The sequence below is a fragment of the Carassius carassius genome, chromosome 30 (genome assembly GCF_963082965.1).
Source record: "Carassius carassius chromosome 30, fCarCar2.1, whole genome shotgun sequence".
NCBI classification, from domain to species: Eukaryota; Metazoa; Chordata; class Actinopteri; order Cypriniformes; family Cyprinidae; genus Carassius; species Carassius carassius.
Window position 1 is genome coordinate 30,291,157 of NC_081784.1, and position 20,313 is coordinate 30,311,469.

Sequence of the window (20,313 nt, forward strand, 5' to 3'; positions counted from 1 at the left end):
AATACTGTATGTTTTAAAAATGAGTGTGTTAATGGGTTCAAATTGAATTCAATAGTATGCATCCTGATTTACATGTGATAGTAAAAGATGGCTGTAACTTTTTTTTTCTTTGAACAAATAATAAGACACACCCATTTAAATTTACATATCAAACTGGATGCATTCTAAATTAATTTATTTAAACTTCTGAATGTCAGACTTGGTCGAGACAAGTGCAATATGTTCCTCTAGGTGGCGCTAAACTGCACAATCTTTGTCATGCTTTGCAAACATTTTCTCAGTCTGTACATTACAATAACTTTGTTGTGCTACAGTTCTGTGAATGAAACCAACAGCTAAATCTTTTATGAACACATAATAAGACACACCCCTTTGATTTGAGATTTATTATTTATACATTTCACAAGTGAAGCATTTAGATGGAATTTTCTCTTCATTTTGCACTTTGCAGATAGTCCCTTTCCTGCACTTTTACATTATAAGGTCTTTCAGTTATAATTCCTTAAGGCAGATTAAAACCATTAAAACACAATGTGTGTTCTCTTCTACATTTGAAAACAATTACAACACAGTATGTTTCTTGTCTTTGTGCTAAATCATTAAAGAATTATTGAAGATCTCCGAGGCTGAATCTCTGACAAAATGTCAAATGTCAAACGTCGAACCAACTTTATATCGGTGTAGCAGGTAGGCGGTTATGAAGCAGATGAGGAGGAGGAAGAGTCGAGGCCACAGGAGTAATGTTACGCTGGTAAGTTAATCTATAACGCGCCTGTAAATTTTGCTTTATTGTCTGTTAAATGTTTTATTTTTTATACGGATGGACAAGGTATAAATGCGTTCCAAACATAGCCAATGTTTTACTGACTAGTGCTGTTAGTTTACAATAGGCCTAAGCGTGATATTACGGCTCAAACTTCGAGAAAAATCTATTTCTAGATACACTGAAATAGCTCTGTGTGTAATTTTGGTTTTTCTTTTTGCTGTAGAATTGGTCTGCAGCGTGATACTGACTTAGGCCTAATCGTTTTAAGAATTTCTTTGGCCGGTCATGTTCGTTAAAATCATTTTCCCGCCTGCGACAGGTTTACAGAGATATATTATTAATTAAATGTTATGTGGATGTAACGTCTTTGGTGCATAATATTAATTATTCTTTCTACAGTAGTTTTAAATGCATCTGTGGATTTTTTTTTCCTTCTTTATAAAATTACCATTAGTAGAGCTGTTCCCAATTAGCAATTCCCTAAACTTAACAACTACCTTATAAACTATAAGTAAGCATCAAATAAGGAGTTAATTGAGGCAAAAGTTATAGTTAATGTTTAGTTAATAGTGTGAATTGGACCCTAAAATAAAGCGTGACCATAACTTTCACTGTCAGGTAACGTTAACAGATTGCCATTTTAAATATCTAAAAAAAAAAAAAAGTATAAAAGTGTTCATTTGAGAGTAAATACCCCAGTGACAAGCTGTTACCATTAAAAGTAAACTTTTTGTGAATTTGTTAAAATATGTATTTTTAAAATGTATATGTAAATGTTAAAGTATATATTTTGAATTTATTAAGATTTATTAAAGCATTTATTTGAAAAAAGTGGCTAATAGTGACTATAACAGATTAGATTACGTATAACCCTCATAATGAAAACAATTTTAATTTGCTCTTAATTTACTCAACCTCAGGCCATACAAGATATTCAGTACTGGTCAAGTTTGGACGCATTACTTTTTAAAATATTTTTTTTTAAAGAAGTGTCTTCTGCTCATCAGGGCTGCATTTATTTGATCAAGAATAAAGAAAAAAACAGTAATACTGTGAAATATTAAACTTTAAAATAATGGTTTTCTATACTTTCAAAATAAATTATTTGTGCGATTTAAAGCTGTATTTTCAGGATCAGTCCTCCAGTCTTCAGTGGCGATCCTTCAGATGTACATCAAACTTTGGGAATCTGTAAAAAGTTAATCTTCCCGACTGTCATGAGGAAAGGGAGGATGTGTCTGTTGTATTGTTCATCAAGATGATACTTGCTACTATCCTTAATGCTGCAACCTGTATAAAAAAGTAAGATTGTTCCCATGTGTGATCTCAAATCTGGAAGACTGAGTATTTGTCACGTACGGGAACACAGGAGACGGGAGATCCAAATGCAGTGTGGTTTTATTAAAGGTAATCCAAATCAGGGACAAAGACAAGCCGGGGTCGTAACCAACATAATCCAAATAGAAACAAACAAACAGGAACAAGAACAGGAACTCAAGGACTAGGAAACGTGAGGAAACTAGGTGACGGAAATAAAGGACTCCATAAAGACAATAGGAAACAGACTGGATTATATAGATAGGATAATGACGATCAAAGTGAAGACACCTGAGTGCAATTAACAGGTGTGCAATTACCGTGATGAAGGGACAAGGCTTTGTGTGAATTGTAGTGCCTGCGGTGAGGTGCCTATGGGGAAGTGAGACCACTAGTGGAAACTCAGGGAAACAGAGACCAGACAGCGTGACAGTATTCACATATTCCCAACGTTTGATATATCTCTTTCACTCGCGCTCCAGACATTAGTAAATACACTCAGGACTGTTTGTACAAGGTAAAGGTAATAATGTTATAAATAATGTTTCGTGCATAGACCTATCTTTTCACTTCAAAAGAAGCCAGTATATCATCAGGAGCCACAATTATTGATTTTGTTTCGCTTGTTCTGTACATGTTTTCTTGACCCTCAAAGGGTTGGTTACAGTTGACTTTCATTATATAAATCTCCAAAGACAACTGTTTCAGCTAAAAATCTTTAATGTTCTGCTAAATAAAGTCACTCACATCTTGGATGGGCTGAGTGTGAGTAAATTGACAGCAAATTTTCATTCTTGAATGAAAAATCCTTTTAAATGTAAATAATTAACCTTTTCTTTTTTAGGTCAACCCCTTTTTTTTAACTTTGACTGGGATGAGCCTGATGATATCTTAAAAAATAATCAAGCACAACATGCATGCATGTCATTACTAGCCCCTTCTTAATTTTTTCAGATCTACATGGAGTTTAATAGGATTGCTGGTAAGAACTTGAAAAGGGAATTTTACGAGACCCTTGACCAACATAGTACATGCCTCTTGGACATTTTCAGAGCCAGAAAGGGAGTTGCTGGTCAGCTCTTGATGAACCTTCTGAAGCAACAAAGGTTAGTTAGAAGTCCCAATAATTTATCCTAGATATATCTTAGAAGATAGTAGATTGATTTGAAAACTGTATAAACTGAAATATAGACTTCATAGTTGATCTCTGATTAAATGTTTAAAGGCTGTTATAATGTATTATTATCAAGTGGTTGGATTTAATACAATTTTATTTTTTCCACACAAGCTATCAGAGCCAACTGAACTTTGGTGCTTCAAGGACTACCCCTTTGGTTTGGAGATGACTCTCCTGCTTTCTGTAAGACGTGTTTGGTAAGTATTCTAAGGAGAAAATGTGAAAAAGACACCCTCTCACCCTCTATACACACTCACACACACATTCACAATCTCTGTCATTCACACACACACACACACACACACACACACACACACACTGTATCAATCTCAATCTAAAGGGTTAATTCATTCAAAAATGAAAATTCTGTCATTCATTACTCACCCGTGTCGTTCCATTTTCAAGACACAATAAAAAATTTTTTTTAATGATATTCTGTAACTTTCTGTCCCTCCATTGACATCCAACACAACTACACTTTCAAGGATGATATGAAAGACTTTGTTACCGTACTCTGTACTACTGTACTCCAGTGGTTTAACTTCAATTTTATGAAGCAAAACGAGTGCTATGTTTGTGCAAAAACACATAATTTACCAGTGTATTTTTGAAAATGTTTATCTGCAACGCCCGTTCATGAGAGTATCACATGTGTGTTGTTCAGATTCGCACCTGAACACAACTAACATAGCACCACAACGCTTGAGTTTTGTTGATGCAAGAGCAGATGTAATTGCGTGAACATGCGTTGGAGATCATATTTTGTAAACAAAGCACTTGCCTAGCTTCATAAAATTTTGGCTAAACCACCAGTCACATGGATTACTTTAATGATGTCTTTCATACCCTGTTTGGACCTTGAATGTGGTAATTGCATTGGATCTCTAGTATTGAGGGTTTCTTCATTGGTTTCATTAAAAATATTTTCATTTATGTTCGGAAGATGAATATAGGTCTTACAGATGTGCAACTACAAAAGGGTGAGTAATTAATTATATCATTTTCAATTTTGGGTGAACTAACCCTTTAGATTGAGATTGATACAGTGTTCATGAGAGATAGTGTTAAGAAAAAAATTAATTTTTATCAGTAATTACTCACCCTCTTGTTTCAACCCCGTAATGCTTTCGTTCATCTTCAGAACACAAATAAGATATATTTGATGAAATTTGAGAGCTGTCTCACTCCTCCATAGGTTTCTCTGTAATTTGAACTTGCCAGCCCAGAAAGTTAGTAAAAAACATCGTTAAAATTGTCCAAGTGACTACAGTGGCTCAACCTGAAGTTTATCAAGCGACGAGAATACTTTTTGTGCGCAAAAAAACAAACAAAAATAACGTCTTTATTCAACTATTCATTTTTCCTCTTTGTTTCTCTGAATGAGTTCACGTAATGTAACAGCGCAGCGCTTCTGGGTCGTACGTCAGAACTTAGGCTCACTATTGGCGGACACTGGTTTTCTCGTCGCTTGATAAACTTCAGGTTGAGCCACTGTAGTCCTTACGAAAAATAACCATGGTTTTATTATAGTAAAACTGTAGTAACCCATGGTTTTTTGGCTTGGTGACAACCATTTGTATAACCACAGATTTACTACAAATACCATGGTTAAACCATGGTTAATATAGCAGAACCATGGTTAATTTGTGGTTACCATGGTTTAACTATAGTAACCATGGTTTTTTGGTTTTATTTGTATTAAAACCACGGTTAATTTTTGTAAGGGGTACTATAGCCCCTTTCACACTGCGATTCCGGTAAATACACGGGTAAAGATTCAGATTTCATCACAAATATTTTAATTTGTGTTCTGAAGATGAACGATAGTCTTACTGGGTTGGAACAACACGAGGGTGAGTAATTACTGAGTAATTCTTTTTGGGTGAACTAACCCTTTAAGTTGCACCTTTTTAAATGTAAATGAGCTTGCCTGTATGTGAATTAATTTTTATTTGTTAATGTTTATTCACTAGATGGCCGATGATCACAGCTCAATTATTGATGTGCCAGTGGGGATTGTGATACTGTAGTTGAAGATGGGATGACTCTTAAGCCCCTCAACTCTTTGCATTCGTCTCCATCTTTGATTGGAATAGTAATCGGGGGAAAATTAGTGATGGACAATCTACATGACCTTCCTGTAGCAATGTGCCTTCTTTGTGAGTTACCCAAAGTCGCTGAGATACACGTTTGACTTCATTCAGAGTGCATTCTACTTTCCTTGGGGCAGAAAGACCTGCAGCCTAAAACAGTCGTTGGCAAACCAGCTGTTTGGTTAAAATGGATAAATTGCTTGGCGCACTTTTAATAGCAACACATTAACAAGGAGGAGGCAGTGAGCAGACACAGGTCAAGGTTCTTTAAAAACACATGAGGTCGGTTATCGTGTAAACATGAACTGAGTATTGGATCGGTGCATCCCTACTTTATGGAATCAGCCTGTTTAACACTGGCTCTTACTTTTCAACACTGTCGGTACCAATAAGTTCAGAAAGCTTCCATTCAAACACAAGGTAAAGAACTACTTAAAGCTTGGTATGGATGATATACCCACTCTGGCAGCTTTGACATGTCTGTCATCTACAATATTGAACAAAATGGTTTTCACTTTTTTTTTCTCTTTTTTTTTGGTCCGTGTGTAGGTGCTACTGATTCAAATTTAGAGGGTAGAAATAGGTTGGTACATATTCATTTTGAGTTTTGTAGCGGGTTTTTGTATTATTATTATTATTGTGTACTGTCACTAAAGTTAAAAATGCTTCTTTATAATTCGTTTTAATTACATTTTAATATAATACAAATATATATTCAAAAACGCAATGGGGGAAGGAAACCCCTGTATGGTCCTTCTTCAGGAAACTCTTCCCTGATCCGTGTCACAGCACATGACGGTATGACCACCCGAACATGTTGGCCAAGGGACCCCCAACACCACCTAACGACATTGCGATATGCAAGGTGTCTATAAATGCTGAAAGAGAGGTGATGCACATGTAGGTTAAAGTGGAGGGTAATTTTTTATTTATTTCATTTTAAATGTATTTAATTTTTTCCAATTTATTTATATAAACATTGATCTTTCTTCCTGGAACTAACCTGTTTATAACTGTTTCTTCCATCTCCCCATATAACTGGACGTAAGTGCCATATACTGCTGGTAACACACAGGGGTTTGTGCTACTGGCTCAAAGCCTGGATGTGCTGTTACACAGCCTACCCAGCCAATCTGGTCACACCTGTGTACTACCTACAACATGAGAATGTTATTACTACTTATTTAGGATGATTTATTTATTATTTGGTATGTTGAGGTTGTGTGTGTTTTATTTTTAAGGTATTGTACAAGGTACATAAAATGCTTGAAGTACTTGAAATTCAGGTAAATCATATTCATGAGGTGTAAAATCAGTTTGAATAAGGTATCTTTCTCATAGTAACCTTTAAATCGTTAAAGTTTCCACAGTCTTGAATCTGCTGCACTTTATTTTGTACCTTTTTTTTTGTTTGTTTAACTATTAATGTGTATGAACTCTGTTTTGTGTATTGTACTTATTAAATTAATTAACTGGACTTAACACTCTTGATTTTGCCATATTTCATAGATATACCTTGGGTATCTCCCTACAACACACATTCTCTACCAGGGACAGTGAGCTGCAGTGCCCACCTGTTGAGACAAAATCATTTGTAATTATAGAGGGAGACTTGAAATCTGTTTTTCGCTTAATTATTAACACTAAATCATACCAAAATTAACCTAATTTAATGGGTTTTCAAATATTGATAGTTTGTTAGCATTTGTGATTAACTTTAGCCTAATTTAGCCATAATGCTAATATTTTACCACTCAGAGACAGGCCCCATTCTCTCTTGCACGGCTGCTTTGCTTGCATCGTCGGATGCCGATCGCGATGCGGGAGTTAAGACTGTAGTTTGAGCCAGTGGCTCGAACTGATATGGCTCAGGCCCTGTCTCCACAGACACCTCCACATCCTCCACTTCAGGTGAAGGTGGGGGGGAAAAGTCCTCTACTTCAAATGAACGCTCTGTTGCACAGCTACTTGCCTCACTACAGTCACTCTCCATTTTAGCAACTCTGACAGCAGCTGTCAATCAATCCGTCACTGCGGACAGGTTCACGCCCAACCCCCTCAGCCCCTCCCTCGGTTCATCCCCTCTATCTCCGCTGTGATCTACCCACTTTTCAGCATTTTTCAAATATTGCCAGTGGGTGGAGTCAGCCTCTTTACCACGGGTTTAGTTAAAGGTGCATTGCGCAACTTTTCATGTTAAAAATACCGGTTTTCTAACCCATACATGCTTAAACAATTGCCTGATGGGCTGAATGAGCCCTTCTCTGATCACTGCGATTGCCTCTATAATCCTGTACAGTAAAATAAATAAGAGGGGTTCGGGTCGGAATCTGAGACTGGGTGTGACGTCATGCGCGTTCACGGCACGCTCATATGTCTGGCAGGTTTGTGTATGCGCCGACGCCGCCATTCTCCATCGAAAATGGATTCTAAGAGACCGGCTAGTAGTTCATTTCAAACACCAACGCAAACTCCACGTAAGATAAAAAAAAGAAAACTTTTGTCTAGTGCAACCAAAAGGTCCAAATTGGAGTCAGACAGGCGTCGGGCTAAGACGAGAGTAAACATAGGGAAGGCTTTCAACAAATGGAGAGGTCTCCGGTCTGCTCTAGGGCTCAAACGGGATCCTCAGTTGGCTTTTTTCTTGATAAAAAGGTAAGATATATCCCATTCTCTAATGTCTGATACGGCCAATAAATGACAATAAATGACTATCCGTAAAATGTGTAATGCTTTAGCATAAGCTAGATAAATGTACAATCGGAATAAGTTTTACTAACTTACCATTGTCAGTAATCAGGTTCAGAAACTGTGTATGGCCTAGCTGCTACCGGTAGCCTTGTGTCCTTTGCTAACATGCTATGTTGCTCATGTCCTTGACCAACATTGAATAATATATATCTTCTATTTCTGGAAAAATAGTAAATTGTTCCCGGGAATGTGGTACATTTTGTATGTAGTTTATATGAGGTATGTGGGGGCAACAATGTATTCTACTCTTTGTAAATCAATACGTTTGAGAGGCTAACTTTACTGGGTCTGGACCTGGTTTAGCCCTGATTTAATCCTATTTTTTTTATTACTTCGACGTAATAATCAATATTATATTTACATGTACTCATTGTATTCTGTTTGGTAATGGCTTTCTTGTTTTCAGCTATGAGAAGACTGTAGTATTACCATCTACATCTACACCTCATCAGGCATCTACTAGTACTGCAAATATATTGGGAATACCACATCCACCAAGTTCAGTCACGGCCGGAGAGTTTGATAGGTATCTTTGCTTCCAGAGACTATTTTAGAAATGAAACATGTCCCTTGCTCCTTCTGATGTTGAATTAACTTATACAATGGGAAGTGTTCTATTAGATACATTTATTTAGAATGTGACAAACCATTTTGAGTACTGGATAATAATAATATTATGTCAACAGGGATGACTTCCTGGTTGCTGGAGTACATCCTTTGAGAGAAGATGAAGGTTTGGAGCTATTGGAAGAAAGGTAACCACATTTTTTCTTTTTAAATGTGTTGTGCTTTACCTTTGCATTAGATTTTTGCTGTGTTTTTCTGTAGTGTCAAGTCTATCGAGCTGCAGGATATCTCAGAAGATGACCAGGAAGTCAACAATCTGGAAAATAGTGTGTAAATTTCAAATAATCTCTTCTAATCTTTACTTTGTTTGGGGTCATCAGTTTATTTTTTTCAAATATTGTTGGCTAAAATAATGTATTTTTTCATTTGTACAGGATAGAGTTTGAGCAAGAACTGGACACAGACCCATATGACTCTGATTATGTCCCCCCTATATCTTTGTGGTATGTTATGTCGTAATGCAAGTCCTACAGTGTTTTTCTGGTAAAGGTATGAATAAAATGCATATTTTTTTTGTTGCACAGCACCAGTGTTCCTATGCAGAATCAATTGGATGACCTACACATCATTGGGCTAGAAGAAGCTGTCATGGATATTTGTGACCGGGATGAGCCAGTGGATGAGACACCTGAAGTAGACCTTGAAGAACATGCAGAGGATTCAGTATTAGGCATCTCCACCTTTCCAAGCCTTCTGCGTGTGGTTGCTGAGAGTGACCTAATTAACCAGCAGGCCTGTATTACATACACCCAAAACCTGATGCAAACGGCCACTTTTCTTCAGCTGCCTATTACCAAATGCAACTACAGTAACCACATCACAGGAGTGGAGTGTGACGGCCGTCCTCCTTTCACTGTCCAGTCGCGTGTGCGAGGCACTGCAGTTATATTGGAGTGGGTGAGTACTAAATGCCTATTCAATGTTTTATAAAAAGTAATGAACGACAGTATAAAATGGAATACAATTTAGGTGCATTTGTGATACTTATTCTTTATCTGCCTAGTTTTGCACACAGACACAAGTTGTGGATCTGGAACAGCCAGCCTTTGCTCAAACATGGGATGCAAGGAGGGGACTTTATGCTTGCATCAAATGTGCTATTGTCTGGGAATAATTACTCCAAGATTGCCCTACTCTTCAAATATATGAACATCAAAATGGTGACATCTTCAACACACTATGGGATACAGCATTTCTACTGCGTACCAGCTGTAAGGGAGTTTTGGACAGAGAAGAGGGGTGCCATTATCAACCGATTACAGACTAAAGACAGTTTGGTTGCCCTTGGTAAGTAATAAATTGGTTGTACCATATTTGCAAATTCTCAAATAGCTAACATGCATCTGTATTTGTATTTAGCTGACGGACGAATGGACTCCCCAGGTATTTCAGTGGTTTATTTGATTTGTCTCTGGATTTTATTTATATATATATATATATATATATATATATATATATATATATATATATATATATATATTGTATGTATATACATATGTTCGTTATTTTTCTATAAGGACACTCAGCCATGTGTTGTACATACACTACAATGTACGGTGGCCCAGTAATGCACAACACAACGACATTAAAAAAGCAAACATAAGCTCACAACACAACGACATTAAGCAACAACACAAATACATTAAGCCACAACAAAAATACATTACACAACGAAATTCTCACAACACAACGACATTAAGCCACAACACAAATACATTAAGCCACAACACAACGAAATTAAGCCACAACACAAATACATTACACAACGAAATTCTCACAACACAACGAAATTAAGCCACAACACAAATACATTAAGCCACAACACAACGAAATTCTCACAACACAACGAAATTAAGCCACACCACAAATACATTAAGCCACAACACAACGAAATTCTCACAACACAACGACATCAAGCCACAACACAAATACATTAAGCCACAACACAACGAAATTCTCACAACACAACGAAATTAAGCCACACCACAAATACATTAAGCCACAACACAACGAAATTAAGCCACCACACAAATACATTAAGCCACAACACAACGAAATTCTCACAACACAACGACATTAAGCCACAACACAAATACATTAAGCCACAACACAACGAAATTAAGCCACAACACAAATACATTACACAACGAAATTCTCACAACACAACGAAATTAAGCCACAACACAAATACATTAAGCCACAACACAACGAAATTCTCACAACACAACGAAATTAAGCCACACCACAAATACATTAAGCCACAACACAACGAAATTCTCACAACACAACGACATCAAGCCACAACACAAATACATTAAGCCACAACACAACGAAATTCTCACAACACAACGAAATTAAGCCACCACACAAATACATTAAGCCACAACACAACGAAATTCTCACAACACAACGACATCAAGCCACAACACAAATACATTAAGCCACAACACAACGAAATTCTCACAACACAACGACATCAAGCCACAACACAAATACATTAAGCCACAACACAACGAAATTAAGCCACCACACAAATACATTAAGCCACAACACAACGAAATTCTCACAACACAACGAAATTAAGCCACAACACAACGGAAGTGCTCCCGACCACTAGGGGGCAGTGTTGAAAGTTAAACACCGATATTGCATCGAGACGTATGTATAACTTAATATGTGTAATCGATTTTTAAATGAAAAACGTGTTTTTGTTAAATGTTTTGATATCCTGATAATCTTAATGTATCGATTCATGAATCGAGCAAAAAATAAATTGATAATATTTTCAATTTGGACCATTTAGCTCTGCTCTTGTACACAATGTTTTTCCTCAGGGGGGCTTAGGCTATTTAAATCCGGTGCTGTGTGGGGAAACCATTGCTCTTTCCGTGGAGCTTTCAAATTGACAAGAGGAGAAGATTTTTCATCTTACAAGAACTTCTCCTGATGACTGTAAATGAATTTCATCGCGCGGAGAAGGGCATTAAACGTTACATCAACAACTTTAGGGTGAGTATTGTTCTATCGTCTTCTAGCAAACCTAGCTAATAAGGCTGGATAATGCTGCTGCACTGACTTGATCAGCTCAAAAATAGCAGGGCTAAGTTAGAGTTTAGCTTTAAACTCAGTCCACCTCATCTTTTTATAACTCGTAAGAGATAGTAGAAATAAAAGCAGGACTCCCGGTAATCCACGTTGATTTGCATCGGTGGTTCTGATAGGTGCTTGCTGTGATATAAACTTCTTTACTTGATATAAAGTATTTTAAATAACGTTACTGTTGCCATTTTTAGATTGCCATGTATCGTAATAAATCTTAAAGGACCGTTCACACCAAACTATAAAGAAAACGATTAAGATATTTAGTTTTAAAAATCTTTCTATTTAAAAAAAGAGTCCACACCACAGCTATAATGATAAAGAAGAGAAACAATATCATTGGAATCACTTTAAGAACTATTTTTTTTTCCAGCTGATGAACGCTTAAAAACATTGACAGCCAATCAGAATCCTGCTATAACGAGCTGGAGAATGTAAAGCAGCAGACGAGCGTGTGCGCGCTTAGAATAAACAGATTATATCGTTCGCTGCTGTGGACTCTATCGTTACCTTAATAGTTATCATTCATTGTGTGAACGGGGCTTTAGTCTGACAGTTATTGTTATATTTTCAAATTATATTATCTGTAACCTGAAGCTTGAATTAATTGTTCACATTTATATAACAGTTTTCCAGGGATCCCCAACACAAGCATGATAAAGCTATTCAGTAAAAAGCAAACAAGATCAGAAATGGTTAAGAGAGATAGGGACATCCTTTGAAATATTACTGTTCTCTTTACAGTCTATTGGCATGTTTGTAACATTATATAAAATATTAATTATTTGTCATAATTTATTTTAAATATAGAGTAATTTACAATGTAATAATTTAAAATGCAACTGAAAGTAATTCCAAATGTATCTGAAATCAATGAAATATGTAAACCAATGTTATTATCTTCACAGACTCCCATCCATACTGTTGCAGCACTGTAGCAGACAGCACACTATTCAGAAGTGAGAATCAGTGCAGTTCCTCCTGTACAGAGCTGCACTGAAGGGAGCAGAGCTGGCACAAACCTACAACAATGGGGAGTAAGAGAATTATCAAATTCTTTAATCTATGACATAATTAATAAACTTTGATTAATAATATTAACACGCCCCATTGGTATGCCTAAAGAGTCAAGCCAGGTCCTGTCAGTGGGATGAGGGTCCTGTTTTCAAGAGAGGAAACTCGCTGAGTGGTTAAGATAGGAGGAAAGTGTCTAATATTGATACATCATCTTTTCATATCTTGCTTTTATTCATAATGTATAACATGCCTATTTGATTAGCCCTAACAGAAAAAAGACTAAAACACAATCATAATGATTATGGCTCTATTCATTATGCATGCAACTTGTAATGATGGTGGACATTTTTTATTTTTCTTAATGGTCAATTTACACTATACCTTTTGTTTTTCATCTCAGGAGAATGTTTACAGTGATGTCACCAGTGATCTGCCTGACCTAGCAGTCCTCCAAGTGGCAGAAGTGTTATAAATATAGTAGTGGTTATAAAAATATAGTAACACACCATTACACTGTCATAGTTATTAGTATTTGTATTTTACATAACTATTAAAACTGTATCAAAGTTTCAAAAATTTAAGTGTGGATATTTCCTTGTTTACACTACACTGGTGAGCAAGAAAACATATTAATGTTACATATATTTGCACTTACATAATATTTAATTTACATTTTCTATTGTAGTCTGTACAAATAAAACCAAATGAATCCATCCCAAGTTTTTTGTGTAAGGCCAGATCTCTCTGTGGAAGATCGACTGAAAGGTGGACCATGAAGAGGGGGAACTCATCGAAGGGCTGCAGAGACTGACACTGTCAAAATAAATGTTAAATAATTATGATACATGCATGTAATGTATGCATCAACATTTTCTTTCTCTGTCACAAACAATACAATATCAATATTTATCATTGCATTGCTTGTTATTCCAACTTCTCTCCTCGCTGTAGCTGTCCTTGCTCTGGTCACACGAACCATGTGGAATGAAGGTTCAATAACTCTCCAAATGGCCATTAAATGGATCTACTTCTCAAATCTAGATTGGATGAGACATGTTTTCAGAAAATACACACCAAACAATGTAAAAAGTTAGTTTGCCTACACTGAACCTGAAGGATACTTAAAAATGTATAATGTATTGACATACAAGTGGAAAAAAGGTAGGTCTGTAAAAAGATTTTAGCTGGGGTTTTAGCTTATTCTCCCTCGTGTCATTCTAAACTGTTCTGAATTTATTCTGTGGGGTCTATCTAGATAGCTGACTGACGGTAACATTTACAACATTTCTGTATGCCAATGAACAAAGCAAGCCATATGGGTTTACAGCGGCATAATGTTGAGTATATGATGACAGCTTTATTTTTTTATTTTTGGGTTAATCATCTACGGAAGAGGTTTTTAAACAAACAGGCAACCACAGCGACAAAAAAATAAATAATGACAATTAAAAAATTCACAATAGGCCTACATTGTGCTCGTTAATATAGTAATAAAGGTTTAGATCTTACCTAGTGTAGATTCGCATGCTGTTGTCATTCCTGAAAAGGCGCCTGCAGACTAGTGATGTGTCGTTCGTGAACGAATCGTTCTTTTTGAACGAATCTTTTAGGTGAACGAATCGTTCTCGTTCACGTAATCCACTGACTCGTACTTCTCGTTCAGTGAAGTTCCTCCCTTCACAGCAGCGCGGCGCATGTGAACCGGGTAACAACCATTTCATCCTGTCAAAGAATTACTCAACCTCGAGCCTCTGGCATGCTGCAAAGAATCTCACTAAGAGACTTCATGTTGTAAGTGACATGTTTTTTATGCTGAGAGTGGCATGCAGTAATGAAACTTGATTTTGAAATTTGAATTCCTTCAACAGGCTGGGATGATGTCGGGTCAAAAACCAATACTTGGATGGATAAAAGATATTGTAAACCACTTTTGGTTTGCTTGTCAACATGCAAGTAACAGAGAGGAGTTTATGGTGAGTATGATCATTCAAAGTGTATGAAATAGTATTGTAAAGTACTGTAGTAATAGATGTCAATTTTGCTTATACTATTACATTATAGAGGTTCTGGGGTGTTTATGTAAAAGACATTTGTGTATTTTAGGGTGTGTGGCGAGGTGTACTCCACCATGTCAGTGGAGTACATGAATGGGCCCTTGGCAGATGCCTCCATGGGCCTTTGGGTGATGAAAGAGAGGTCATACCCCCTGGATCTACAGCACATGTGGCTCTGTCACAAATTGTGCTCAACCGCAGATGGCTGAAGGATATTGAGAAGTTTCTCACCTTCCGGGAAGATTGTTTATTTTGTAGGTATGGGCATCAGAATAATTGAATAAAAATGATGTTACTATAAACTGTAATAATAACATTTTTTGGTTGTTCAATATGAATATTCATGACCATGACCCGTTGTCTTTTGATTTCATTATATTTTCTAGGACAACTTCTCAGGTAGAATCCTTCTAAAACCACATACTAATGTATGCTGGCAAGCGGTTTGCCTTTTCATATGAAACCTATGAAGCCAGGACATTTATTGCGGTGTTGGACTACAACCACCACAACCGCCGACCAGTGCATGTCAACAACAAAGGCCAAGTGTCGTAAGTGATTGCTTTATGACCTTTCAATATAATGCATGTTTAGAGAACTAATGTCATATAATTTGTTCTGCAGGCAAAAACGACTGTACAGCAAGAAGTCACAGCGCTATCGGGTACAAACCATGAAAGAGGCAAAAGACTATAGTTACATCCCGGACCTGCAGATCAAAATTCTAGGATTACGACTTCAGTCTGCAAGAGGACTCCCAAGAAAGCGAAGCTACAGACCAGATGACCCTCGGTTTCTGGGACCCCTGTCTGGCATTGTGCCCCCTCTTACAGCAGATCTGGTGCAGTCACAAGTCCACAGAGGGCAGGTATGTTGTGTTAAATGTACATTGTAGAACATTGAAAATAGTTTTTTTCTTTTATATATACAAGATATCTATTTTCATTGATTCCTTTAGCCACATTGCTTCAGTGTCAATTTTCTTTTCCATAGTAAACTGTTCTAACAGTTCTAATACCACTTCATGATTTATTTTTCTAGGAGATGCCATCAGCTCCCTGAACAGACTCAAAGTCAAACATAGGCACTGCATATTTCTTTATTTTTGCAAACATGAAAAAAAAAATATTTACAATAAAGCCTTTTCTTCTCTAATTTGTTGCCATATTTTCTGATGTGCTCATTACTTGTTTATTGCCTGAATGGTGCTTCTTTATAACCAACATAATTCCCAAAAGGGTCAGGATAATTTTCTCGGGTTCTCGACACACAGCAGGATGGAATGACAACCCGATTTCCTGAGCCGAGCCGGCCATGTTGCCAGATTGTGAATTGCCGGTAGGCCGAGTATCGATACTTGCGATTGTCCGCTCCAGGGTCTTGTCTGTCATCCAGCGCAAGGATGTCGTTCCAGGTCTGCCGAGCCAGCCGCAGGATGCCCTCATCCAAAATGTAAAGTTCCATATGTGCACTTCTGCTGACACAGCCAGCTGGATCCTGTCTACAACATCTGTTCTCGATGTCAGTAGGCATTAATATGCAGTTGAGACAGGTGCACCAAGTAGGAGGACCACTGTTAGGTGGAGCTGGTCTGGGTGTAGCCTGCCTATAGCCCATGATGTCAAAAAGGACACCAGGTAAACGAGTGACTACCATCTGGAGTACTTCATCCCTCTCTTCAAGTGTCAGTCGTTGTAACTGTACCTGCAATCAGAAGCAGACATTGATTGTAAAATTTGGAGTGGTTGTATGTAATTGGATTGTGTACCGTGAGACCAACCTGCAATTCTGCTGTCCTGGCTGCAGACAGCTGAGCCACACGTTGTCTGTCCTCTTCACTGATCAATCTAGATCTTGATTGACCTCTGCCCCTTCCCCGGCCTCCTCCCCTGCCCCTGCCACTGCCACTAGCACTAGCACTAGTAGTTCTGCCTGTCCCCCTTGGTCTCCCTCTTGGTCTCCCTCGTGCTCTGCCCCTTTCACTGCTGTCACTGCTATCCTCAGTGCTTGTCTCCACAGGAACATCAAATTGGTCAGAGCTCGTATTCTAAATGAGAACATAAACCATTTTGATATTGTGATAAAAGAAATGCTTTATTCTGAACATTGCAGGAAGGGAAATACAATGGTAAAGGGGTATTTACTTTACTTTCCTCATACTGTACAGCAGGGTTACTATTTACTGAATCGAATAACTGTATATTCATCTTCATCACAATCAAATTTAATTTATTTTAACTGCATAACTTCTGACTCATGCACTATTTTGCATGGACCATTGAGCTATTTCCCTGTAAATGTTACCTTGTAGTGTGTGAACTAATTACTAGGGCTGTACTAGAATAATCGAATATTCGAATATTCGTTCGGTGGGGTGGCATTCGATTTTCAGTTTTGAGATTCGAATATTCTTTTTTTTTTTTTTCAACACGTGACTTCCGTCGCGGACTCATTCTCACTCATGCTTGAACCGCCCGTTGGCGAACGTAGTGATTTATTTCATCTCATACTGAATAGGTACAAAATGCCCAAGACCTCAGCTGTTTGGGAGCACTTTAAATTAAGTGAGGATGACAAGACAAAGGCAGTGTGTCAAATATGCGATTTGAAACTGGCCTACCACAACAGCACCACAAGTTTGAAAAATCACCTGAGTTCTGTAAGTAGCACGCGGCAAAAAAAAAAAAAACAAAAAAAAAAACTGCTTTTATGCGCTTAATTTGCTATGATAAATAGGCTAATTGCAAATACGACACTATTTAAAAACATACAGCAGCACAGGCTAATAATAATTTGTTTATAGGTACATCCACAGGTATCGCAGCCATCAACATGCTCAACAAAACCCAAAACTTCACAGCAGATCCTGCAATTCCGAAAACCGTTAACAGAGAAAAGAAAGAGAGAGATAACAGATGCCATAGTGGAGTTTGTCGCTATGGATATGAGGCCCGTTAATGTAGTTGAAGGCGAAGGCTTCAGAAAATTAATGAAGATAATGGAGCCAGACTACACTGTCCCAAACCGTTCCAGTATTTCAAACACCCTGTCTCTTAAATACAGCGATCTGCGAGGCCAAATTTATGCTCTCGTTGAAAAAGCTACGGCCTTAAGTTTCACAACGGACATCTGGACTTCCGTGAGTATGGAGGCGTATATGGCTGTCACCTGTCACTTTATAACTCAGGAGTGGGAACTCTCTGCCTTCGTTTTGGAAACCAAAGCATTTGAGTCAAGCCATACAGGAGTCAACATTGCACAACAGCTTGGAGACGCGGCAGATGCATTCGCAATTCCAAATTACAAGCGAATAGCCGTTGTTCACGACAATGCCAGCAATATGAAGCTGTGCACCGAGACGCTGAATAAAGAACCGGAGAAATGGGGAACCGTTCAAGGGGTCTGCTGCTCAGGACACACGCTGCAACTATGCATAAATGAAGCTCTGAAACTGGACCGAATCCGTCGCACAGTTTCAGCTGCCAGGAATCTCGTAGGGCACTTCAAAAAAAGTGCCAAGGCTACAGCTGCTTTGAAAGAGAAACAAACGCAGCAGAACGTTGTACAACACAAACTCATTCAAGATGTTGCTACTCGTTGGAACTCTACGTATGAAATGCTTAACCGACTGGTGGAGCAGCGATGGCCAGTGACAGCTGTTTTGTCAGATCCCAGCATCACTAAGAAAGGAAATCGCACCCTTGACTTGACAGGAGACCAGTGGAAACTGGCACAAGAGACATCAGAATTACTTGGGCCCCTGCTCACACTCACAGAACTACTATCACAGGAGGCAAACTTGTCGTTGTCGGCAACAGTGCCAATGCTCTTTAACCTGAAGAAACGCCACCTGTCACCAGAAGAGGATGACAGCCCTGCCATCAGAGAAATGAAGAATACCCTTGTCAAGGAGATCGACAGCAGATGGGAACTGTTAAATTTGGAACCCACCAGCATCTATCTCCTTTCTTCAGCACTAGACGTGAGATTTAAGCACCTTAAATTCCTTGAGGATGAGAAGAAGGACCTGGTATACATTGAGGTTAGACTTATATTTTTATTACTACTATATAATAGTAAATAATTAAAATGTATTGTGATTATGCCACTAAGATTATTGTGTGCGCTACGCATAGATTAGACTAAGAAAATGCTATTTGTTTAGGTTGTCAGACTAGCTGAACATCTGCATCAGCAACAGATCGTTCGCAAGGGAGAAGAGCTGTCAGCAAGCCACGGAGAAGAGGAGACGGATGCGCCACCACCACCCGCCAAAAAAAAACAGCAGGAGATTTCAATGCTGATGCAGGCTGATGACGAAGAGGAAGAAGAACGCGGAGACAGCGCAAAGACAGAGATGGAGCAGTATTTGAGAGATGCTACTAAATTACAGTCGGGCCCACTGGCATGGTGGAAGCAAAACAGTGACCGCTACCCTAAACTGGCATTTGCAGCCAAACACCTTCTTTGCGTTCCGGCCACTTCAACTCCATCAGAGCGCATTTTCTCAAAAGCTGGCTACATCGTCAACAAGACCCGAAGTTCCCTTTTACCAGAAAATGTGGACAAACTCATCTTCCTCGCACACAACATGAAACGAGTATAGGTAGTTTCACAATAGTTTCCAACCACTGGGTTGCGATTTATATAAGTGTTTGAAAGAGCCTAAATATTTTTGTCATTGAAATGTGAGCTGTCTAGCTAGGCTAACATTACCTTGTTCTATTTAACCTATTACAGTTTATTCTATATAAGGGAGTGAATAAAATTTATTACAATTACTTTAAATTTAAATAGCCAACCCGTTACGGTGTCAGTAATTATTACATTTACGAATAATAAATGAATGTAGTTCAACGAACTGCAGGCTAATAATAATAAATTAAAAAAAACACCGCAACATGCTTTCAATAAAAGCATCGCGCATTTTAAAGATTTAAATTAACAAAAAGTCAGAATAAGACAAAATAAATCCCTTATATAGAATAAAACTAATTGTAATAGATATTACATTTTGTGTCATTTTAAAAACAATTCATTTATTCTTATTCAACTGTTTATAAGCATGCTACCGTGTTCTTTATTTATTACAGTTCGTTGAAATCACTGTGTGTTACTAATTTAATTTCTGTTTTGGGATTCATTTGTTTTAAAGAAATGTTCGTTATTAATACCTTATTAAAGTTCTTGCTCTCAACAGACTTTGTGTTTTGTATCACTTGTGCACTGTCCGTTTTCGGAGCATAAACCTGCCCGTGTAATGCGTACCGGAAACTGTTCTATTTAAAAGATTATTAAATGTTTATTAATATTTAAAGAATGTGTGCCACCTGATCATATTGCACCAAATGCAACACTGCACTCCACTGGGTCTGCCGCAACACATTTACGATGCCGAAGAGTGAAACGTGA

At 37.7% G+C, this 20,313-nt stretch overlaps 1 protein-coding gene and 1 long non-coding RNA gene across 2 annotated transcripts; both read left to right on the forward strand.

The window, feature by feature from the left end:
- Positions 1–693: 693 nt before the first annotated feature.
- Positions 694–5,411, forward strand: LOC132111232 (uncharacterized). The gene is made up of 4 exons (XR_009424769.1): positions 694–751; positions 3,038–3,189; positions 3,372–3,457; positions 5,234–5,411. It is a non-coding gene; the product is annotated as an uncharacterized LOC132111232 (long non-coding RNA).
- A 12,956-nt stretch (positions 5,412–18,367) lies between these two features.
- On the forward strand, positions 18,368–19,773 carry LOC132111233 (zinc finger BED domain-containing protein 4-like). The gene is made up of 2 exons (XM_059518388.1): positions 18,368–18,943; positions 19,067–19,773. Exons 1-2 carry the CDS (start codon positions 18,518–18,520, stop codon positions 19,505–19,507), a joined length of 867 nt encoding a protein of 288 aa, XP_059374371.1. The 5' UTR covers positions 18,368–18,517; the 3' UTR covers positions 19,508–19,773.
- Positions 19,774–20,313: the final 540 nt, after the last annotated feature.

Excerpts from the sequence above, each read along its gene's own strand:
- LOC132111233 (XM_059518388.1), top strand. The coding sequence starts at position 18,518 with ATGCTTAACCGACTGGTGGAGCAGCGATGGCCAGTGACAGCTGTTTTG. Across the intron at positions 18,944-19,066 it reads AGGACCTGGTATACATTGAG|GTTGTCAGACTAGCTGAACA; the intron begins GTTAGACTTATA and ends CTATTTGTTTAG.